At 55.3% G+C, this 23,856-nt stretch overlaps 1 protein-coding gene across 2 annotated transcripts; it reads right to left on the minus strand.

Moving 5' to 3' along the window:
- Positions 1-223: 223 nt before the first annotated feature.
- On the minus strand, positions 224-14,544 carry LOC146426193 (calcium/calmodulin-dependent protein kinase type IV-like). Of its 2 annotated transcripts, XM_085040609.1 has the most exons (13): positions 14,422-14,544; positions 13,641-14,067; positions 13,126-13,253; positions 9,491-9,569; positions 9,143-9,205; positions 6,742-6,824; positions 6,576-6,648; positions 5,436-5,526; positions 5,068-5,142; positions 4,246-4,321; positions 4,016-4,142; positions 2,794-2,946; positions 224-2,437 (listed from the first exon to the last, which is right to left on the minus strand). In XM_085040609.1, exons 3-13 carry the CDS (start codon positions 13,221-13,223, stop codon positions 2,231-2,233), a joined length of 1,125 nt encoding a protein of 374 aa, XP_084896735.1. In that variant the 5' UTR covers positions 13,224-13,253; positions 13,641-14,067; positions 14,422-14,544; the 3' UTR covers positions 224-2,230. The 2 variants fall into 2 exon arrangements, with proteins under 2 accessions (XP_084896735.1, XP_084896734.1); XM_085040608.1 differs by lacking the exon at positions 14,422-14,544 and having other exon boundaries at positions 13,641-14,191.
- Positions 14,545-23,856: the final 9,312 nt, after the last annotated feature.

Genomic DNA, 23,856 nt, shown 5'->3' on the forward strand with positions numbered 1-23,856 from the left:
TAATCCAAATTCTTGGAATGAGATTCCCAGGGAAACTCCAGCCGCCCCACCCTGGAAGTGTCCTAGGGCAGGGCGGACGCGGCTTGGGACAACCTGCGACAAGCTGGAAGGTGTCCCTGCCCGCGGCAGGCGTTGGGACGAGATGATCTTTAAATTCCCTTCCAATCCATGCCAATCTTCAGCCCCTGTATTCCGAGGAAAACAGTGACAACGCAGCCCACGCTCGGAGATTTGGTGCTTTATTCGCTGTCTCTACTTGGTTATAAATACCTGGATATCAGAACTGTCACCACTACACTGAAGTAGTTACTCAAACACACTCTGCAAACAGCAACAGACCGAAATGCACCTCCCTGGAGTGCATTTTCCCTATCTTTAAGTACAAATACCTGTGGAACAATAACTTTGTAACATAAGAGACAAACTCCTGGTTTTGCTTACAGCCCCCTCTCTCCCTGCGGCACAACGGAGATATTTTGTATCATTTATTTGTCAACCGAAGCTACCTTTTTCCTGTTTTCCTGCAGGATTGGGGTTGCTCAGCAACATCACTCAGCCTTTCCCAGCGCCAGTCCCTGCTCTGCAGCCTGGTCCTGCAAGGGGCTTTAATCAGCATTTCACGCCAAAGGATAGAAAACAGTCTTTAAAACCTGGGTTAGGGAACAACGAGGTGGAGTTCAGGTCCTGCTGGAGACACGAAATGGAGTTTGGAAGGACACACTGGGGACGGGATGGACACTGGAGCTGAGCACCCTGAAAGGCTCAGCTCTCAGGATTAAAAAAAGGAGAGGGAAAAACTGCCCCTCCTGCAAAAAAATGTGAAGAAAAAGGGATAATTTCCCTGTGCTGCAGTGTCCTGTGGGATCAGCGGCTTCATTTCCCCCTGGGACACCTCTCCAGGCAGCTGCTTCCCCACAAAAGAGCAACTCAGTCCAAAACAGTGCAGCTCTGGTCAAGCCATGGTATTTTTCCAATTAAAACCCCTCTTGAACTTCCTATTTCTCCACTGTGTTTGGCTCCCTAAACCCCACGGAGCTCCGTGCTGGATCAGCCCTGACAAGGAGCTGTTCTGATTTCTGCTCGTGCTGGAGATGAACACAAAACCTTTGTGTCACATTGTCCTCCCCCTGCTCTGCCATCAGCCTTCTGACCCTGCTGGGTCACCCTTGGCTTTGTCACCTTGGGCAAAACATCCAATTCGGTTTTGTTTTTTGCCCTTCCTGCTCGATTCTGTGCCACCATCCTGGGGGAATGAACCTCCTGCATGGATTTATTCTGCTCCAGGGGGGATTTTTAACCTGGATACCCTGTTGTGAACCCAAATCGTGGGGCTGCAGGTCGTGGTTGCTGCCTCAGGGATGAAACCTGGCAGGATCCCACCAGCTCTCTATAATTCCCACATGGAATATGGCTTTTCCTGTCTGGTCACTTGCTCTGTATTAAATCTGTAAATGCTTATCCTGTTTCCTGCCTAAAAAAATGGTTTTTTTTCAAGAAGTTCATCTGCTGATTTCATTAAAAAATCAAAATAAAACAGGTATAAACTCATTGTCCTCCCTCAGGGAACAGCAGTTCTGTGGCAGAGTCTCACAAGGTACAAAGAGCTGTGTTATTCTTGTTAAAGATTGTGTAAATTCTTGTTAAAATTGTATAAATCCTGACTTGGAACACCAAGGGGAGGCCAGACCAGCATTCCCAGTCTGTGACAACCCTGTCACCATCACTAGGGATCCACGGCAGGGCTGAAGGTGGGGAACAAACCCAAAAACACACAACCCAGGGGTTGGGAATGACAAGGGAATTCCTGGCACGGGCTGTTCTCCAGAGAAGATCAAACATTTGGGGTCAAAAGCTCCTAAAACCCCTCCTAACACAGCAGCAAACCCACAGCTGGGCTGGTGACAACACTGGAGGTGTCACAGCCACGACAGCACAATCCCAAGAAATAAAACCTTCAGGACTATTTACAGGAACCCCCCAAAGACACCGCGCTGCCTTCGCAGGGAAAGGTGGAAGAAAAAAACCCTCAGTTCTGCTGTTTGCTCCTCGTTTTTTGGGATCTTTCCAAACCCAAGCTGCCGGAGGAGAGTGGGAAGACAAAGTCACCGCCTTGTCCCCTCAGCCAGGCGGGCACAGACACAGGGACAGCGACGGGGGGGTGACAGGACACGACACGAGGATGGGCTCGGCGCTGTCCCCAAGGCTCGGTGCTGCGGCTTCCCTGAGCCCTTTAAGTGTCACAGCCAGCCCCTGGCACTGCCACCGGGGCCACGGCCACCGGGGCCACGGCGGGGTGGTCACTCTGGAACTCAGGCTCGCCGGTCCCTGTGGGCTTGGCCAGGCTCCTGGTGCCACCCTGGCCGCGGCCACCGCGGGAGCAGTCGTGGTGGCCGTGGTTGCCCAGGCGGCTGGAGGCCACCACGGCTTTCATGGCAGCCTGGGGTGAAGAATGGTGGAATTAATGAGGGAATTAAGGATGGGATTAATGATGGAATTAAGGATGGGATGGTCAGGGCTGAGTCCATCCTGCAGGGATCGTCCAGCCCAACCCCTGACCTGGACATCCCAAAAATGTCCAAATGCTCCCGGAGCTCCATCAGCCTTGGGGAATTCCAGACCATTCCCTGGGGGAATTCAGTGTCCCTCCACCCTCTGGGGGAAGGAAATTACCCTAAAACTTATCCCAAACCCCACTGGCACAGCCCCACAGCTTTCCTTGGGGTCCCAAGAGGGTTTTTAGGGGGATTCTGCCCTTCAAAACCACATCCCAGGGTGACAGAGGACATTCCTCACCTTCAGTTTCCTCCTGGCGTTGAATTCCTGCAGTTTTTTCTGCGTGCTGTCCATGTGAGCGAATTTGGCTGCTTTGCCAGTGACCCAGGGGTGATTCAGGGCTTGGTAAACCGTCAGCCTCTTCTGGGGATCCAAAACGATCAGTTTTCTGACCTGAAAACACCGAAAAACGCCCCAGGTTTTTGGGGTTTCAAAATAATTCACGGTAAAATAAGAAAAAAAGTGAAATTAATCATAAAATCAATGAAAATACTGAATGAATGAATGAAATTAAAGAAAGCAAGAGCATGTAATAATAAATAAATGATAAATACATAAATATTTTATTGAATGATGAAAGATAAAGTTATCATGATAAATTGATCAATAAATGAAATTATTAATAGAAATGTGTGATAAATAAATAGCTTATATAAAACATATACAGATATTAATATATATTAATATAAATACATAAACATATTTAATTAAATAAATATATTACAAAATAAAATCATGAAATGCAGGAAATCAATAATAAAAATATGTGGTTAGTAAATACAAATAAATAAGCAAATTCAATAAGTAGATAAAAATAAAATTGTAAGTGAAATCAATAATGAAAATAGTGATAAATTAATGAAAATTTGTAATAAATAAACAAATAATGTAATAAATAAGTAAAAATAGAATCATAAGTAAATCCATCATTAATAAAATGTGCAATAAATAAACAAAATTAAAGAAATCAATAAACAAATAGGTAAAAATGAAATCATAACATAAGCAATAAAATGTTATCAATAAATAAAAGCAATTCATAAACAAAGAGCTAAAAATGAAGTCATGAAATAATAAAAATACGCAGCAAATAAAATCGGCTAAATGAATAAATAAAAACAGTGTAAAATAAATAAATAATTTAAATAAATAAAATAATTTAAATAAATACATAAAAGATGGAATATATTATATATTATATATTATATATTATATATTATATATTATATATTATATATTATATATTATATATTATATATTATATATTATCTATTATCTATTATATGTTATATAAAATACATAAATAAATAAATTAACAAATAAAAGAGAGTAAAATAAAATAAAGTAAAAATAAAATAGAGAAGACTAGAATAGAACAGATAAATAGATAAATAAAATAAAATAAAATAATAAAATAATTTTTTTTTTACAGTTTCACAAGCCCCGGCGCTGCCTCACTCACCAAATCCTTGGCGTTGGGGGACACCTCGTCCCACCAGGGCGACACAAACTCGTAGTCACAGGTGAGGATTCTGCTGTACATGTACTGATCCCCCCGCGGGTCAAAAAAGGGCTCAAAGCCACAGAGCCTGCAGAGGGGACAGGAGCCGTGGGACAGAGGTGACAAACCCTGCCACCCCCCATGATGTGGGACAAACCCTGCCAGAGCTGTCCCCAGGCTGTGACACTCACAGGATGTAGGTGATGACGCCCACGCTCCACATGTCCACCTCCGGCCCGTAGGGACAGCCGTGCAGGATTTCGGGGGCTGGAAGGAAAGTTTGGGGTCAAACCCACCCGTGGGGGTGAGAAAACGGCAGAGAAAACCCCTCTGAGTGGGGGGAAAAGGGACAAATGTGGCAAAAGTGACACAACCCCTGCCATCCCTGCACCGAGCTGTGCCCAGCCTCAGGCAGGGAAAACCACCCAGAATGTTCCTCCCACCCTTGATGCCTGAGGATTTTTGCTTTTTCTTTCTAATATATCCTTTTATACATTTTTTATACCTTCTCTATATACTTTATACCCTTAACAAGTATGATTGTAGTTTTGTAGTCTGATATTCTAACTTAATTTTGGGGTTTTCTGCAAACGTTCACAGCAAGAAACCAAAGAGCCCCAAACTATAAAAAACCACCGAGTTTTAACTTGAACCCTTCTCTCTGAAACGTATTTTGTAAGCTGGGCTTTAACCCCATTTGAGGAGAGTTTCTTTGGAACAGGGAAACATGACTTCATTTATTTCCTTACTGAGAAATCCTGGACAGATGTGCTAATTTGTAAGAGCTATAAAAATTATTATTGTATTATAACAACACGGTGTGTGCATCTCGGTGTTTCCCACCCTTAAAGCACTGTGCACCTAAAATCCCATTAAAACACCAAAGTAAAACCCTTTTATCCCTTTAACCCTGTCTGCCTCATCATTCTAAGACCAGCAAAAGGCAACACCCTTAGTTTTTCTCTCCCCCAAAAGGTCCCTCTCACCCCCTGATGTCCTCTGTCCCCACTCACCGCAGTACCCCGGCGTCCCACACACGGTTTTCATGGTGTCCTGCTCGTCCACAATCTTGGAGAGCCCGAAGTCACCTTGCAGGGACACGAGGGAGTGGCATTGCCATCGGGGAAGGGGCACCGGGACCCCCACCTTGTGCCACAGCCCCCCTCCCCCAGACAAATTAAAATTAAATTAAATTAAAATTTAAATAAAATCAGCCCCACCGATCTTGGAGAGCCCGAAGTCACCTTGCAGGGACACGAGGGAGTGGCATTGCCATCGGGGAAGGGGCACTGGGACCCCCACCGTGTGTCACAGCCCCCTCCCCCAGACAAATTTAAATTAAATTAAAATTCAATTTAAATTTAAATAAAATCAGCCCCACCGATTTTGAGGGGCGCGTCGGGGGACAGGTCCGCGTAGAGGAGGTTCTCCGGCTTCAGGTCCCGGTGGACAACTCCGTTTTCATGCAAATACTGCAAAAAAAAAGGAAAAAAGGATATACTGCAAAAAAAGAAGGGAACAACCTCAGAATTTGGGATCTGACACAAACTCGGGACCAGCTAGCCCGATGGGACCTTTGGGAACAGCCGTTTCCAGTCAGGAGTTCCTGTTTTTAAACCCTCCCGTTGCCATGGAAACCCTGGGATGCAGAGCAGCCCTGACCTTCCTCCCTCCTCCCCTTCATTCCCCTTAAAAGTGGATCCATCTTCTCCCAGCGGTGCCTTTGGAAGGCCAAGGGCGAGTGGACAAATGAGGAATTTGGGATGGGGGCAGCGCTGGGTGCTTCTCCCCAGATATTTGGGATGGGGCAGCTCCAGACACCTCTCTCTAGGGATATTTGGGATGGGGGCAGCTCTGGGGGCCTCTCCTCAGGGATATTTGGGATGGGGGCAGCTCTGCATGCCTCTCCACAGGGATATTTGGGATAGGGACAGCTCCAGACACCTCTCCACAGGGATATTTGGGATGAGTGCAACTCCAGGCACCTCTCCTTGTGGATATTTGGGATGGGGGCAGCTCTGGGTGCTTCTCCCTGGAGATATTTGGGATGGGGGCAGCCCCAGACACCTCTTCCTAGGGATATTTGGGATGGGGGCAGCTCCAGGCATCTCTCATTGAGGATATTTGGGACGGGGGCAGCTCTGGGAGCCTCTCCTCAGGAATATTTGGGATGAGGACAGGTCCAGGCACCTCTTCCTAGGGATATTTGGGATGGGGGCAGCTCTGGGTGCCTCTCCCTAGGGATATTTGGGATGAGGACAGCTCCAGGCACCTCTCCCCAGAGATATTTGGGATGAATATCCCTAGGAAGGCACATCTTCCTAGGGATATTTGTGATGGTGGCAGCTTGAAGTGTCTCTCATTGAGTATATTTGGGATGGGGGCATCTCTGGGTGCCTCTCCCATGGATATTTGGGATGGGGGTAGCTCTGGGTGCCTCTCCCCAGGGACATTAGGGTGCAGCCACCCCCAAACCACCCCCAGGACCCCCCCAGCCAGGCCATCCCCAGGGTCACATTACCGAAACAGCCTCCAGGATCTGCTTGACCACGTGAGCCGCATCCCGCTCGCTGTAGAACCCTCTCTCCACGATCCTGCGGGCACACGGAGCCTTCAGCCCCCTCCATCCTCACCCTCCTCCCCCATCCCGGGGGGTTCCATCCCCCCTGGAGTGGATCCAGGCATACCTGTCGAAGAGCTCTCCTCCCGTCACCAGCTCCAGCACCAGCGCAATCTCCGAGGGCGTCTCGAAAATCTCCTTCAGCTTGATCTGGAGAGGGCGACAGGAGGGATTCGTGGATGTGGGATTGCATCCTGGGAGGAGGGTGTGACAGCCAGGGAGAGGGGAAAGGGTTGTTTCGGGGCAAACCAGCACGTTTCCCTCCTCGATTTGGCTTTTTTTTCCAACTCTCGGTTTGTTTTCACCTGGATTTTTTTAACCGTTTGCAGCAGCCCCACTCAACATGGATTAAAGATGAATCTGGGAATGGGAATAGCCAGGCGCGCCGTGCCTTTATCCTCTTCATCCTCTCCATCCTCTTCATTCTCTCCATCCTCTTCATCCTCTCCATCCTCTTCATCCTCTCCATCCTCACATCTCCACGCTCGTTTGCCAGAGGAGGAGCTCACTGAGAGCATTTTAATTTCACGGCTCTGTCAGCATCTCAGAGCCTCCACAACCCCAGCTGTATCCCAAGGGATGGATCCTGCACACCTGCCCAGGCTGGGATGCAGGAAAGTCAGACAGAGCCCTGCAGGGTCACAGCCACCCTGAGATCAAGGCTCTGGGAATGTCCCTTGGACAGCTCTGCAGCAGAAAATGCACCAAACCAAGTGTTTTCCTCCCGATTTTTGTGATCCAGCTCCCACACGAGCCCTTTGTGCCTCCGCAGCCCATCTGGAATTAACAATCCTCTCTCAAAGCGACATCCAAATGCAATTTTTCCTTTTTTTTTTTTTTTTTTAAAGAAAAAAAATGGAAACCCAAGAATTTCATGCCTCTTAAAGACTTTTGTGACACCGCGAATTTCACGGGGCTTTAATCATTCCCTTCCCAGGCTGGGTGACAAGCCGTGATCCCCCGCGGGGTGAGAGACACTATGTGGCAGCTTATTGCATTATAATAATACACGGAGCACTATAATTTTCCTATTAACTTCAAAAGTTTACAATCCTATTATCAGCCGCTGCCGAGGTCGGTGCCGCACGATAGCGGCGCTGGCGTCGATAACGGAGCAGAGCAGCTCCTCTTCAAACATCACTCGAACTTGGGGATGAGCAGAACCCCACGGAAACCTCGGGGGATTTAAATATTCAAGCGGGATGGGTCCTTCTCTGTGGCTCTGAGGAGAGGGGAGGGCGGAAATTGGATTGTCTGTGGCGTTCCTGATAACACATCAGAGAGGAGCCTCTTCCCATCCACGGCTCAAGTGGGTGATTCCCATCCTGGCTGCCCTGGGATGGGGGAAATGTTTCCAGGGAAAAGGCTGAAGCATCAAATTGCCCCAAAAGCATTGAAACACCCCAAAATGAGCCCACGCTGAGCTGGCCGAGAGGTTTAGGGACACCTCATCCCCAGCGCTTTGCCCCTGTTATCCCTGATTTTGGGATGTTTTGGATTTCTCTTGGCTTCATCTCTTTGCATCAAGGTTTTGGTGCTCCTCCAGACTGAAGATGGTCGAGCTGGATGCAGCCATGCCCGAGGTTTGAGGGATGCTGCAGCTTGGGCCTGACAATGTCCCGACAATGTCCCGACAATGTCCCAGCAATGTCCTGGCGATGTCCTAGCGATGTCCTGGTGATGTCCCGGTGATGTCCTGATCACAATCCCAACAGGAACAAGGCCTGTCCAATCCCTCAGCCCCACAGTAGTTCTCAGGTGCCTTTTTTTATCATTTCCTTAACTCAGGTGTTCTCCAAGATGCTTTTACAATTTCCTGGTGGACCCACACAGTCGGGAATGAGCCTTTTCTGGGAGGTGGGGGGCACAGAGCCCCCCAGGCCCTGCCATTCCTGAGGGCCTGGCTGGATTAGATCCACTCTGGGCGTTGCAAATCGCTCCAGCCCCACTCCCTTTTTCCCCCCCGGAGCTCTCATTATCCCCAGAGCGCTGAGCAAGGGAACAGCAGAGGGTGAGACACAACCCCAGCCCTGCAGCCCCGGCCTCCCCTTTCATCTCCCCTGGCAGGATTCATTCCAGACAGGCAATTTTCCGTGGGATTCATTTGATCTCCTCGATGGAAATTGCTTACCCGGTGGAAATCTCGAGCCAGGGCGTGGGGAGGGGGAGGATGGGAGTTCTCAGCCCTGGATTGCAGAGCTGGGAGCTGAAAGGAGCTGCAAGGAGCAGGAATTTTGTGTGGCAGTGAGTGGGGAGTGACCTGGACTCTGTCTGTGGGGCAGGGAGGGGACATGGGGACAGGGGGGACACAGGGGATGGTGGCTTCATCCTGCACTAAGATGGGACGAGGACAAGGACATTCCAGCCCTTCCCTCGGCACTGGGCTGAGTTAAAGGCAAAGCCACCCCCAGCAGCTGTGGATCTGACCCAAAGGGAGGTGGCAGCTGTGTCACCAGGGTCATACTCACAATGTTGGGGTGCGAGAGCCGCAGCAGGACCCCGATCTCCGTCCTCACGATCTTTTTGTCAATCTGGGAAGCAGAGCCCATGCAGAGGTTGTGTCACCTGCGCTGTCAGGCCTGGCAGAGACCCCCTCCCATCACTCCCAGCATGTCCCATGTCTGTCCCAAGGCCCATCCCCGTCCCAAATCCCAGCACTTTTGTCCGTCTGACACTCCAGATTATGAGAGCAATGCCTGGTGCTAGCCCCACACCCATCCTGATGCCAAAGGGGAGGGGAGGAGAGACACCCCCACCCCTCCCCAGCTCCCTGGTGCAGCCCCTTCCCCCTCCAGCCCCTCTCCTGCCTCACTCACCGTTTTCTTCAGGATCTTGGCAGCATACGGCGTTCCTGTGCCCTTCTCCTGGCAGCTGAACACCACCGAGGTGGCTCCCCTAGGAGGGTATGGGGGCTGTCAGGCTGGCACAGAGCTGGGGGTCCCACTTGCCCTGTGCCCCCCACCAGCACCTTTGTCAGTGCCAGGCACTGGGAGCTCAGCATGGATCCTGCTTTCCATGGATTCCCCTTCTCCTGCATTCCCCTCCACATGGATCCCACTCCTCCCTCATCCCACTTCTCCTGCATCCCCCCAGTCCCGCATTCCCATCCTCGTGGCTTCCCCCCAGTCCTTCATTTCTTTCCTGTACCTCTCTCCTGCATCCCCCCCAAAAATTCCCTTCCTGCACCCCACTCCTGATGTGATCCTCTCCCGCATCCCACTCCTCCTGCACCCCAATTTTTATGGATCCTGCTTTTCATGGATCCCACTCCTCCTGCAGCCCACTCTTCAGGGATCCCTATTTTCATGGATCCCTATTTTCATGGATCCCTATTTTCATGGATCCCACTCTTCTTGCAACCCCCTCCTCCTGCATCCTTCCAATCCCATATTCCCTCCCTTGTGTATCCCCCTCCTCCTCCATCCCCCCCACTTCTTCACTCCCATCCTCCTTCATCCCATTTCTCCTGCACTCTGTTCCTGATGTGTCCCTTTCCTGCATCCCCCAACTCCTGCATCCCTTTCCTGTACCCCTCTCCTGCATCCCCCCAAATTCCCTTCCTGCACCCCTGATGAGTCCCTCTCCCTCATCCCCCCAAATTCCCTTCCTGCACTCCCTTCCTGATGAGTCCCTCTCCCTCATCCCTCCCCCTGCCCCCCTCCCGCACCATTCCCTGCTTTCCCAGCTAAGGCTATTTCAATTAAACCCCAGTTCTACAGGGGGTTTAAATCCCTAAGCGGCTTTCACGACAGCACGGAGCCGCTGTGTCCCCACTCGCAGCCTCTCGGCGACAGCAGGGACACTGCCTGTGACACTCCATCCCTCACGCGACTGTCCCTGTCACCGGACACCTCCCCGCCAGGTCAAACCGCTCCGGGTGACCCGGGGACCGCTGCCACCGCCTCCCCGCCGCGCCCCCCGGCTGGTGGCGATCTCAGCTCGAGTTAATCACGTTTTCTGAGCGCTGGACGGTGAAATCAGCCCATCGCTCGGGGCCATTCCGGGGCTCATTTGCAATTCCATCTCCCTGCCTGGCTCCTGGAGCAGATTAATTCCTGCCCTCGAGTAATCGGCGGCGTTTTACCGCACTTTGGCTTCGCCGCCTTCTGGGACGGAGCTCAGGCTGTGCCTGGAGGTGTCCAGCATTGCCCGGCAAGAACAGACCCCAAACTCACCGACTTTCACACCAAAACCTCCCCTGAGCCCACCGACCTCCCCCTACTGCAGCCCCCGCGCTCCCGGGCGCTCTCCTGAAAGAGGGATTTGTCTTCAAACCCAGAGCAGATTTTTGCAACTCATCCGGCTGAACTTGGGAACGGCGTTCCCATGGCAACGGCAGGCCCGGGTACCACCGGGATGCTGCGGGATCCAGCCGGGATCAGCGAACCCCAGCCTTGCCCAGCTTCAAAACATTCCCTCCCTTTGGCCAAACATTCTCCGTGAAACTTTAGTCTACAAATAAAGAGTGATTTGGAAACGAATCCGTTCCAGCTGGGAGGGGAGAAGCGGCCGCCGCCTGCTCCAGCTCGGGAAAAAAGGGCAAAAGCTGCAATTTGACCCCAAAATGGCATCGCTGCTGCTGCGACCACCACAATAAGGCGCTTCCAGCGGGAGGGGGGCTGGAATTCCGGGGTTATTCTCGGAATTTCCCAGCTGGACAGGGGGACAGCACTCTCCACCCCCTGTCCACAGCTGAATCCCAGCCAGGATCTGTCTCCTCTCACCCTCCCTCTACATTTTTCCGCACGGACAATTCCCAGCCTGATTCCCGCCGCTAACAAGATCATTTAGGAGCGCTCGGCTCGGCGTTTAGGAGGAGCCGGGGTGGCTCCTGTGCCCGCTGTGCCCGCGGCGCTGCCCCTCACGCGTCCCCAATTAGGGCAGCGCTGGGATCCGCGCCGGAATTCGCCACACCTCGGCCCTGCCAGCCCCCGCAGCCGCCGCTCAAGGCCTCAAATAAATATCCCCAATCAGCCTTGCCTGCGACGGCAGATAATTGCATTTGCTTTCCAGATGAACTGGAAAATGTCGAACAATGGGATTTGCCGAGAGCCTGGAACGTGCGAGGGCTGGGAGCAGCCCCGGGCTGGGTCCTCCCCGCTGCCCCCACATCCCTGCCCTGCTCCCTCCATCCATCCCTGCTCCCTGGGGCTTCCGGGCCAGAGCGGGATCCAGCCTTGCCCGGAGAGGCTCTAAGGGAGAGCTGTGCAGGGCGCGTGGGTTCCCAGCAGCCCAAATCCCACCCGGATCTCAACACGCAGTGAGTGGGTGGCTCCAGGACCGAGAGCAGCTTGATTTAAACCTGGGTGCTGAAACTGGATGGATGGGTGGATGGATGGATGGATTCCAGGGGCTCCAGGCTTGTCCCTCTGTCCTACACCCCTCAGTGCAGGGCTGGACACTGCTGAGCCCTGGGCTGACATGGCCACACCTCGATATAAACCCTTAAATTCCTGCTTTTACCAAAACTGCTGTTTTTCAGGATCCTCTGACGACACAAACCCAGTGGCAGCTGGGTCTGGCCTGAACCACCAGGACCACCAAATCCACCCATTCCAGAGCCAGAGCTCTGAGGCAGTGCAGTCTCCCCACACTGGGACAGCCCAGAGACCCCACAAAAGAGACCAGCAACCCTCCCACCATGGGTTCCCAGCACCCCGGGGGCACTGGGACACCTCATCAGGGATCACAGCCCTCAGATGAACTCTCCAACCCAAATGCAGAGCTGGGAATCCAGACTCTCTGTGGAGTGGCACTGCCTGTCCTTTGCAGGAGGCTGCTGCAGGTGGGACCCTCACTGCCCACCCCACAAAGCCTTGGGGTGCTCAGGGTGGGATCAGTCTCCCCATGATCCCACTCCCTGCCAGGGGTGTGAGGAATATCCAGCTCCTCATGCCCAGGGACCCCCAGCCCATCCTGCAAGCCCCCAGCAAGAGGTCCCAGACTGTGGCTGCAGTGTCACAGCACAGTCCCAGCCCCAGGTGACACGGGAGGGGAGAGTCTGTCACCATCCATCCTCCCATCCCTCCTTCCAAGGCCCTTCCACATCCATCATCTCCCCTGCATGCCCATCCCTTCCTGCATCCCTCCATTCTTCCATTCCTCCCACATCCGTCTGTCCCCTTTGTATCTGTTGCTCCCTTCCTGCACTCTTTCCTGCATTCCCCACCATCCATTGCCCCCAAATCCCTCCACTCCCTGTCATCCACCCCCCCTGAATCCATCCATCCCCCTTAAATCACTAAATCACTCCAATCCCCCCTAAATCCCTCCAACCCCCCCCATCCATCCCCTCTGTATTTCCTCACTCCTCCCCACATCCCTGCATCCCCCCTGCTTCCCTCCAGCCCTCTCCCCACCAGGCCAGTCTGCCCCAGCCAGGACCCCTTCCCACCCCAGGGGGAATTCTGCCCCTCCCAGTCCCTCCCAGTTCCCTCTCCCCGCCCGGTACCGTCCCAGCTCGGGGCCCACGACGTAGAAATCTTCCAGTGCCGCCTCCCGGTGGGATCCATCGATCCAGAACTCGCTCCCGCTCTTGGACGACGGCATGATGGGCTGGGGGCTGCGAGCTCCCGCCAGCTGCTCGGAGAGGGGAGACCCCTGGGATCGATGGCCGCAGCCCCCCCGCCTCGCCCCCACCCAATCCCCCGCCGCTTCCGCGAGTGCCCAGATGGCTCGGGAAAAACCAGCGCTCGGGATTATCGAGCGCCATGGAATCACGGCCGCAAATCCCCTTCCCACCAGGCACGTCGGCTGCCTTTTCCGAGATAATGTCCCCCCGAGGGATGTGCTTCCCCCTGGCAGGCTTTTCCCACAGCCCCCCTCCCTCTTTTCCCACCCCATCCTCACCTTTCTGGGGATCTCCTCCGGCTGGTTTGCACCCCGAGCCCTGCAGCCTCCCCCAAACCCCCCCAACCCTCGCACGCCCCCGCGGCCCCGGTAATTTTGGGGTGGGGTCGCACGTACCGTTAGCTGCGGCGCCGCTCGTGTTCCCCCCGGCGCTGCCTCATCCCCGGCGCGGGGCGGCCGTGCCGAGGGTGGGCACGGGGGGTCCTGAGCCCCCGGGGTTGGTGCTGAGCCTGACCGCGGCCCTCCCGGGCCCCCCCGCTGCTCCCCAAAACGGGGCGTCACGGCTCAGCTGCTCGGCGGGGCTGCACGGGGCGCTGAGCGGCGCTGGGATGGAGGGACGGCAGGATGCGGGGATGGGAGGATGCGGGGATGCAGAGATGCAGGGACGGGAGGATGCAGGGACGGAAGGATGCCGGGATGCGGGAAGGCAGGGATGCCGGGCAGCACGGGTGCAGCCGCCGAGATGCCGGGATGGGAGGATGCAGGGATAGCGGGCAGCACCGGGACGCGGGGATCGAGGCTGCCGGGCGGCGGGAGCGCAGCGCTGCAGGGAGAGAGGAAGGTGGGGATGCGGGGCCGCGGCTGCGGAGCACCGGGACCCTCCCAGGCAGCATCACCGGCTCCGCCGCGCTCCCGCCTGGCTCGGCCGTGCCACCCCCCGGCCCGCCGCCGCCACTGCACCCCCCCGCGCCCCCCGCCCGCCGGGGCTGCGGGACCCGCCCGGTGCTCGGGGGGTGCGGGAGGCCCTGACCCCGCTCCCCGCAGCGGCAGGACTCATCCCCACGGCGGGGACAGCGCGGGGGCACCGCGGCCGCTCCCCGGGAGCACCCGGAGCCCTCCCGGTGCCGCGCCCCCATCTCGCCCCGCGCCCCGGGAGCACCCGCAGCCCCGCACGCACCGGGGCCGGGCCGTGCACCCCCCGAGCAACCGGGAGCGCCCCGGTGCCGGGGGTCGCGTCCTGGCGGGGAGAGCTCCGCGCTGCCCGGAGCGGCCGCACGGTGACGCCGTCGCCCACCGGATGGGAACGGGGGGGGCGGGGGGGAAATGGGGAGGTGGGAGGGGACTGGGCGGGGCTGAGATTAGGATTGGGGAGGGATTGGGTTACGGGCTTGGAGTGGGAATGGGCTGGGAAGGGTGGGAATGGGAATGGGACTGGGAACGGTGGGGCTGGAGGAGCGGGGATTGGCAGTGGAGGTGGGATGGGAGCAGGGATGGGTGGGATTGGGGTGGGGCTGGGATTGGGGATGGGATGGGGTCAGGAACAGGGTGGGAATGGATATGGGACTGGGGATGGGATGAGGCAGGCCAGGGCTGGGACTGAGGGTGGGATGAAAGCGGGGATGGGGTCAGGGATGAGATGGGAATAGGAACTGGGATAGGGCCAGGGCCAGCCTTGGATTGGGGTGAGCCGCGGCCAGGAACAGAATCAGAATGGACATAGGGTTGGAGATGGAGATGGGATGGGGCCAGGACAGGGTTGGGACTGTGGATGGTGCTCAGAAGGGGCCAGGGATGGGATGGGAGTGGGGATGGAATAGGTCCAGGAATGGAGTGGGAGTGAGGATAGGGCTGGGATTTGTCTGGGAAAAGGAGAGAAATGGGCCAGGAATGGGGTGGGAGTGGGGATAGGGCTGGGGTGCTGTTGTCCCTGTGTCAGGGACCACCCACAGTGTCATCCCCACAGTGTGGGGAGCTCTGTGGGGTTTTGTGTTCCCCACAGCAAAGGGAGGACAAAATTCCTCCTGAACATCCAGGAGGAAGAAACAGCTTTTAATGAGTTTTTATATTAAAAATTGGAAATCATGAGGGCATCCCATGGGACAGTGACCATCTGATGGGACCGAAGGGCAGACAGGCCCTGAGGATGCTGCAGGACCCCCCAAAAGGCCTCACCAGGAAGGTCTCACCAGCACGAAACATTCTCCTTGTCATGGGCTTCCCGAGTATTTATTAGAATATTTTATCATATCTGAGGGAGGCAAACTCAGCCCCGCTTGATCTCCTCCAGTTGCAACTCCCTTTTGAAAGGGATGTTCGTACAGGGAGTGACCTGCTCCGTGAATAAATTGACTCTGCCTCCGTCTCTCCCCGTCCTGGAATGTTGTGGAGACAAGGGTGGGCTGGAGAGGCTGCTCGGCATAATTAATATTTATCACTCGATTCCCCAACAAGCACAATCCCCCCGTTCATCCCCAAAGAGTGGGGGGCTGTGGTGGAAGCGGGAGGCAGCTCCTTCCCTTTGGAAACCCCATAATTCGGCTCCTAAAGAGGGGTGAGACCCCCCCACTGCATCCCACCAGGATGGGGCTCGGGGCTGGATGGGAATAGGGCAGCCCCGGTCCCCTGCACACCCCAAAACCCCCAAGAGATTTGGGGTGCCCTTTGCAGCACCTGTCCCCAGCCGGGACACATTCCCGAGGTGCAGATCCAGCCGCTGGCAGCGGGAATTGCCCAATCCACCCCCAATTTGGTGGGACGGCTGGGCTGAATCCGCCCCTCCAGCCTTTTGTCTGCGGGAGAGGAATTAATTATTTTGTTCTCTCATTACCCTGGACTAAAATCCATTTCGGAGCAGCATAAATTTAGGTGCCCGAAGTGGCTATTTTAACACCCCGGGAAACATTTCTCTCCCTCTCTCGCCCTTTTCCCAATCATTTCTGTCTCATTGGCAGCCATCGACGTTCCGGATGAAGCACAAGATGGAGGGACATTACCCAAACACAGCGAAAGGGCCCTTCCTGGGTGGAAAATGGGATGGCGAGGCTGAAGCTGAGCCCCTCTAGTCCCCCCCAAACCCCCAGCACCGGGCTGGGGGTCTCGGACAAATCCGAGAGTCGGGAAACATCCCCGCGAGGGCCTTGCCGCCGCCGCGTGCTGCTCAATTGTTTGGAACATAAAATGGAAATTAATACATGGGGTGACCCCCCCCGGCACCCTCCCCTTCCCCCCCAGCGCCGCTCGCCTCGTTAATTGAACGGCGCGAAGCAAATGAGGTCAGAGCTCACTTGAGCCAGACAAGGACACGGGAACACGCGCGGCTGCCGGCGAGGCAGGGCTGTACCTGCCCGTGTTTAGCATTCCTGCCGGGATCCGCTCATTAAAAACCTAAAAGGCGGCTTAAGCATCCCATTAGAGTCTCGCCGGGCTCTGGGTCCTTCCCTCGTTTGCGGGGAGAGCGGGATGGCAGCCGGGAGCTGCGAGGGGGTTTGCCTGTCCTGCCCCATCGCCGGCCGGGGGGGTTTGGGGATCTTCTGGGAGTCCCTGGAGATCCCAGAGGGAGAGGGGGAGAGGGTGGGAGAGGTGCTGGAGGCTGGGATGCTGCTGGAGCATCCCAAACACGGTGCCTGGGATGTACTTCTGTTCCTGAGGATGCCTCTCCTGCCCCATCATCTCCCTTCTTCCCAAGGAGATCCCCTCGGCCGGGGTTTGGGAACAGTTCCCACACTGTGCCTCAGTTTCCCCAGCTCCAGCAGGGCTGTGGGTGCTGAACCTTCCCATTTTCCAGGTGTCCCCAGGGATATCCCAGCTCCTGCTCTGGGCTCAGACCCTCATGCTGTTGGGGCTCCTCAGGTGCTGCTGCAGCCCTGCCTGGCCATGGATCACCAGAATTTTGGGAAGAGGCACAGGAGGATCCCTGTGGGACCCCTGCCAGTGTCCCCTCACCCAGAAGAACCCAAAGAGCTCCATGCCAGGGCTGCAGGCACCAATCCCACTGCTCCTGTGGCACTGGACGCTGTCACTGCTTGAAGGGCCTGCTTGGGGACCCCACTCCTCGTGACCCACCCCAAACAGGACCCCAGCAAGTTGGGAGCACTCAGAGCCACCCCAGGGCTACTCACTGCCCCAGCCAGGAGTGCCCACACTTGGAGGCCTCACTCAGGTGCCACCTTGTGCCACCTTGTGCCACCTCCTAGGGGCTTTGGCTTCCCTGGCCGCTCCATCCTCATCCCAGTGACCTCAAGGAGCCAACCCCGAGCCCACCCAGCATCTCCCCTTTCCAGAGGAGGCTCAGCCATCCAGCATTCCCTCCTTCCCAGCATCTCCCTGCATCCTCCTCCACTTCCTCCCTCTTCCCTTTCTCCCTCTCTTCCTTCTTTCCTTTTTTTTTTTCCAGCCAAGAAATGAGTTGTCTTCCCGCAGATGTGACTAAAAGCACTCTGGAAATGTCAGCCACTGCTGGAAAGGGACCCAGATAACATTTAGCTTTAGGTAAGAGAGTAGATTTTCTCTGCACTAATTCATATTTATAAGCTCTCGTGTTCCCGGGGAGAGCGCGGCGCTGATGGCACTCGCTGATTGCCAGCGCGCGGAGCAGGGAATTGTTTTCATATCCGAGATTAAAGAGTGGTTTCTGCTCCCAGTGGCACCTGTGTATTTACACTGGTCATTCTCAATTCGTTCTTATAAGATTAAGACTGGAAATGGGAAATGGTTATACAGTGCGGAGCCCGGAGGGGTCGGGGGACGTGGTGGGGACAGGGTGGGGACAGGGCAGAGCCTGGTCCGAGGAGGGGGACAGTGGCTCTGCCCACCTTGGGTGGAAAACCTTCATCCAGAGGGAAATTCCAGAGGAAATGGTCACTCCGTGTGACCCCAGCAGGGATGGATGAGGATGGATGACCGGAGCAGTGTGGGCAGCAGGATGGACACAAGCACGCCACAGATTAGCTGAGAGCTTTATTTCTATTAAGATTAGGTAAAAGATTTATTTCCATTAAGATTAGGCGGAAGATTTATTTCTATTATGACTCGGCGGAAGATTTATTTCTACTATTATTATTATTTTTCAACACATCCCGGGGTTTCTGTCAGCTGATTAAAAGCAAACAAGTAAAGCTCCTCTTCTCCACGGCGGATCAAGGATTTGCGAACTTTTAGAGCTTTATTTAGTTTTTCTCTCTTTTATTTATTTTATTTTTTTTTTTAAATCGTGTTTGCGAAGTGGCTGAGCAGCTCCGGAGAGAGACAGAGCGTAAATATGGGGGGAAAGGAAAAAAATCCGAGGGATGTGTCAGGGATTGAGGGGCTGGAATTTGGGGGAGGAAGGGGCAAAAAAAAAAGGGGAGGAGGCGACGGGGGATGCAGGAGGGGTTCGGGGTGGAAAGGGAAAAAGGCGAAAGGAGAAACAAGACAATGGCAGAAGGCACCCCGGGGACTTCCTGAGAGGTTTTAGAAATTCAAAATACGCCTTAGAGCCTCAAAGCTGTGTCAGTCACAGCCCCGGCGCAGGGATCACTAAGGCTGCGGCCAAACAATACCAGATTGTGTGAGGAAGGTGGGAAAATCGGGGGTCTCAGCGGCTCCCGCTCACACCAGCGGTTCCGCCCGTCAAGCACGCGTTCCACATGAATCAATTCTGGACAGAGCCGCGGCATAATCCCCGCCAGCCTCGCTATGACAACTTGAAGGAGAATTCGGCGGCTGAGTGACAGCAGACGGAGAACTGACAAGGCAAAAGGCCGCAGGACTTTCCTGCCCTTTTTTCCCGTTTTTTTCTCTCTTTTTTTTTTTTTTCCCCTTTCATTCTCTCGTTTTCCCCCCTCCACCACAGTAACTTTTTCCGGGCTGCTCCTCGGGGTGCACACGTGTCCCTTTTGGGGACAGAGGGGCTTCAGTGCCTCCTTGCAGCCCCTCTGCGCTTTCCCTGCTCCCAGCGACCCTTCCCACAGCAGGATGCTCGAGGCTCTGTCCACCTCTCCCACCCGGACAGTCCCGGGGGGACACGGCTGGCCCAGCTCCGGGGCTGTGACCTCCGTGCAGGGTGCTGGTGACACAGGACACTGTTGGTGACAGAGGACACGTGGCGCTGGCACCTCAGCCCGCTTTAGCACAGCCCCTTGGGGGACACAGGGGGCTGTGGGACTCCCAAACTGAGGGAGCTAAACTCCCCTAGACCAGCCTGCGAGGTTTTAATTACTCCAGGCTCATTATCAGAGGGGTGTAATGACCCCTGTGGGTTTTCCACTTAATCCTGGGCTGGGGTCACCCACGTGTGACAAATTCCCCCCAGACCCAAGGGACACTGGCAGCACTGGCCACGCCGTGCCAGCAAAGCCACCAGGGCTGGACTGGGGGCCAGGGGGTGTTTTTGGGGAAGGGACCACCATCCCAGAGAGCTGCTCCAATCCAATATTTAAAGATCCCAGTGGTTAAAGCTTCTCCTCCATCCCCGCAGCTGAAGGAAGCACTAATCACCTCCCCGCGCCCCCCTCCCGCCCCGCGCTCCCGCCTCGTTAGGTAAACGAGTGTATTATTAATAATCATATCAAGGATAAAAAGTGCTTTTGTCACCTCTGGATCCCGCTCTTTTCCGGGCTGCCCTGTTCCGGTTCCACTTGCCTGCTCGGAGAGGCAGGAGGGAGAAAGGAAACTAATTAAAAATTGCCAGTGTCTTATGTCGGAGCGTTTGGGTGCGTTGGGTGGTGAAAGACGAGCGGCTTGTTGCAAGAAAATCAATTTTACAGTTACAGGAGCAGAATAAATAGAGGTGGTGCGTTAAGGCAGGAGGATGAGCAGCCTCCGAGGGCTCCAGCTCCGCAGGGATATGGGATGAGCCATCCCGAGGTACTCCGGGTGTCCCCACGTCCCCACCCCATCCCAACTCCGTCAAGGTTTTGCTCAGAACGTGGTGAAAAAACACCCAAAAGAACTCCTAAATTCAGGCTGGGAGTTGAAATTAGGGATTTTTTTTCCCCAGGAGATGCAGAATTAGGCCCCAAAAGCCACCCAGAGCGTGGCTGCGAGGTGCACAAGGGTCTGGGGGTCACCTCATCCCGACCCCGGGCAGCCCCGGCACGTCCCACCTCCCGCTCGGAATCCATTCCCATCCCCGCCGCACGAGGCTCCATCTGTATTTTATTCCTCTCGCCTCTCCGCAGGCCTGTGGCTAAAATCTATTGGTTTCGTGCACGATTTCATTGTCTTTTTTGGGGTCAGGGAAGCGGCGAGGCAGCCAATTCCCCTTGGCGGGGGGGTTAAACGCTGCTCGATCCCGCGGGGGCCCCGATGCCTGGGAATGAGGGAGCAGCAGCCGGGGGTCCCCGACCAAAATGACTTTTATGCTAAACGGGAGGCAGGGAGGCAGGAGCCGCTGGGAGCTCGGCGGGAGCGCGGGAGGAGCAGGGAGTCCCACTTTGGGATCTCGCTCTGCTTCCGGAGCCATCGCCCTCCTGCTCCATCCCCTTCCCAGCTCCACAGTCCTCTTCCCGGCCCTGATATCCCCTTTATCCCCTTCCTGGTGTCCCTTTCCTCAGTGTCCCTTTCCCAGCCTGATCACAGCCCCATCAGGATTGTCTTTGGACACGCCAATCCCTAATCCTCAAATCGTCCCTCGTCGGTTTTACATCCATCTCTAAGCTCCTCGTAATAGATTTATTTAAAAAAAATTAAAAGGGAAGGAAATAAAAGCCCCTCTGTGGGTTATTAGGGGATATTTGGGTTTTAATTGAAAACTACCCGGAGCAGAGTGGTTGGATCCTCATCCTCTCTGGTGTAACCCAGTGGGAGGGATGGGACCATTTATCCAGATGTCACCAGCATCCCATTCCTGGGAAAGGCAGGAGGGAGGGACCTGTGAGGGACTCCATGGTGGGATGGTGAGGTCCCTAAGTGGGGACAGGGGGTCCCCAGCGTGTCGTGACATCAGGGGACACATTCCTGCTCCATGCCGTGGATCCCTGGATGGTGTTTTCCGGAGCTGGAGCTGCCGATCAGCTCCCGAGCTATTCCTGGAGTTTGCTGGGCTGGGATTTTCTGACCAGGAGCTGCCTCGAGCAGGCTCTGGCCTGGGAAGAGCGAGGTCTCTGGGTGAATCAGCATTTCCGAGCTGTGCCAGGCATCCCAAATCCCCGCTCTCCATTAGCACCTAATAAAAACGGAGCTAATTATGAATTAGCGCGGGAGGGAAATGTTTTGGTTTCCGTTCCCCGGGAGCTGCTCAAACCCCTCGGCCAATTTGGAGTGAAGGATGGACAGCATCCCTCGGCCCCAGGGTCAGCCAGGGCTGCTGGGCCACCTCGGGGGACACAGCTGGGGACATCCAGAGCTGGGAGAGCGCAGAGCTGGGGGCGCCCAGACCCCTGGGGGCACACAGGGTTGGGGACACCCAGAATCTGGGGAGCCACCAGGGCTCTACTGTGTGAGAGATCCTTCCACGAGGGATGTTGGGATCAACATCATCCCCAGGACGAGCAGCTGCTGCCCACACACCTCTGGCCGGCTGTGGGGGACACATCAGCTGCCCCGGTGCCCACAATCCCTGCCCGGCACGGCCCTTTTGGGGTCCAGAAGCCCCCCTGGGGCCAGCAGGAGCCCCCCGGGCTGGCCGCGCTGGCTGGCAGCCCCAGGCTGGCACCCGGCTCAGCTCGGCCGGGCGAGGAGCTCGTTGTGGATTCACGGCACTCCCCGGCGCAAATGGGTTTAAACTACCTTAAGTGTTTCAGCAGGGAACTGGCGCTGGCGGTGTAACACTGTATTACCACAGCATTAGGAGTGAAGTATTGATCCTAATCCCCTGGTTCAAAAATAGGATTATCAGAAGGGGAGGGAGGGGAGGGAGGGGGTGCGGGAGGATGCCCCGTCCCTGTCCGCAGCCCCCGGAGAGGTGGAGGGAGAGGTCGGGGGTACCTGGGGTGTCCAGGTGTCCCTTTCCCCTGGAATGGCTGTGTCCCTCCGGATCCCCCTCAGGGATTCTCCCGCCCCGAGTTCTTTGGGAAGGGGCACAGAGCGAGGGGGAGCTGCAGGGTTTCTCCTCCCGCAAACCGCCTCGGGTGGCAGTGACCGTGGCAGGAGCGGTTCCGTCTGACTGTCTCCAGACGCGCATTCCCATTATTCCCATAAAAAGCCATCTCCCCGACTGATCGATTCCCACGCCGTTGCTCCTTAAGGATTGATTGATTGGCCGAGGGAGCAAACCCGGCCCGGGGGCTTCGAGAATTCCCTCTTCCTCTTGTTACTCCTCCTTTGGCTCCTTCACCCTCTGTAGCTCGGCGAGTGGGGAGCGGCTGCGGGGGGGTTTAGGGGGCTGAGAGAAATGGGGTTACAACAGGGTTACACCGAGGAGTTGGCGACACAGGGAGCAGGTGACACCAAGGAGCTGTCACCACGCCCCGACCCCCCCGCGCTGTGCCCCCAGACCCCCGAAGCCGCAGGGCTGACGGCGCTGGTGGGTCAGTGATGGAAGGAGGGTGGATTCCCTGAATTCCCTGTATTTTCTGGGTGCACCCCACTTCCCGGGGCACCCAGCCCGAGCCGTCTCGTTTTAAATTATTGATTACTGCATATGTACTTTTAAATTATTTTATTCATTTTATGCATTCTTTTATTCATTTTTATTATCGAGTAATGCATACGTAATTTTTAATAGTTTTATTTATTTTACTTATTATTTTATTAAATTGTCGATTAATGGATATGACGTTTGGGCTCTTCCGTGCAGGGGAAAAGGGAGGGTCTCCGCAGCCCCCACCCCATCCTGCCCCGTCTATCCCAGCCCCGCTTCTCTCTCGAGCCCCCCGGTACCGGAGCCGCTCCCAGGGTGACCCCTCCTCCCCTCCCGACCGTCCCCTCCCCGGCCATCGCCTCTCCCCGCCTGGCTGCCTCTCCATACAGTTCCCATTTCACTCCTAATCTCCTCTCTTAGTTTTTAATCCCCTCTCTCCTCCCAGGCTGCCTTTCCCTGTCCTCCCTCGCCTCCTCTCCTTCCCTCTCCCTTCGCCTCCCCCTCCCCGCAAGACAAATTACCCTTAATGATATGCTGAAGGCCATGACACCCATGTTGTCTCTTTGTCATCCTTCGCGGTGCAGCGTGAAAAGATAATACAAACCGCGGCACTTATCTACAATTGAGCGCCAAGACAACCTGCTAATCCCTTAATAACGCGGCGCCGGCCCCACGGCTGCGCTCCCGCCGCTGAATGCCAAATCGGCCAAATCGCCGCCGCTGCCAGCGCCCGCGGCCCGGCTCGGGGTGCTCCGGAGCCCGGCGGGGATGTGGTGCGGCTGGGTGGGGGGAAAAACTCGGTACCGGCAGCCGAAGGATGCGGGGAGGGGGTGGGAGATGGGAGCGTCGGGTGGGAGGATAATCATCGGTGCGAAAGGTTGGGGAGATAGTGGGGAAAAGGCTCGATAAATGGGTGAAAAAGGGTGGGGAGGTGGGATCACTGAGTGGTAGAGGGTGGAGGAAAATCGTCAATAAATAGGTGCAAAAGGTTGGGGAGATAATCAATAAATGGGTGCAAAAGGATGGGGATGTGGGGGGAAATCCTCAATAAATGAATGCAAAAGGATGGAGAGATGGGATCATCGAGTGGTAGAGGGTGGAGGAAAACCCTCA

The sequence above is a fragment of the Lichenostomus cassidix genome, chromosome 28 (assembly GCF_008360975.1).
Source record: "Lichenostomus cassidix isolate B80296 chromosome 28, HeHo_3.0, whole genome shotgun sequence".
NCBI classification, from domain to species: Eukaryota; Metazoa; Chordata; class Aves; order Passeriformes; family Meliphagidae; genus Lichenostomus; species Lichenostomus cassidix.

What these genes read in the sequence shown, in the direction of transcription:
- LOC146426193 (XM_085040609.1), bottom strand. Translation starts at nt 13,223, where the DNA reads ATGCCGTCGTCCAAGAGCGGGAGCGAGTTCTGGATCGATGGATCCCAC. An exon ending in GGAGGAGAGCTCTTCGACAG is followed by an intron (nt 6,649 to 6,741) that starts GTATGCCTGGAT and finishes GTGTGCCCGCAG; the next exon opens with GATCGTGGAGAGAGGGTTCT. An exon ending in CCCCCAACGCCAAGGATTTG is followed by an intron (nt 2,947 to 4,015) that starts GTGAGTGAGGCA and finishes CGGTGTTTTCAG; the next exon opens with GTCAGAAAACTGATCGTTTT.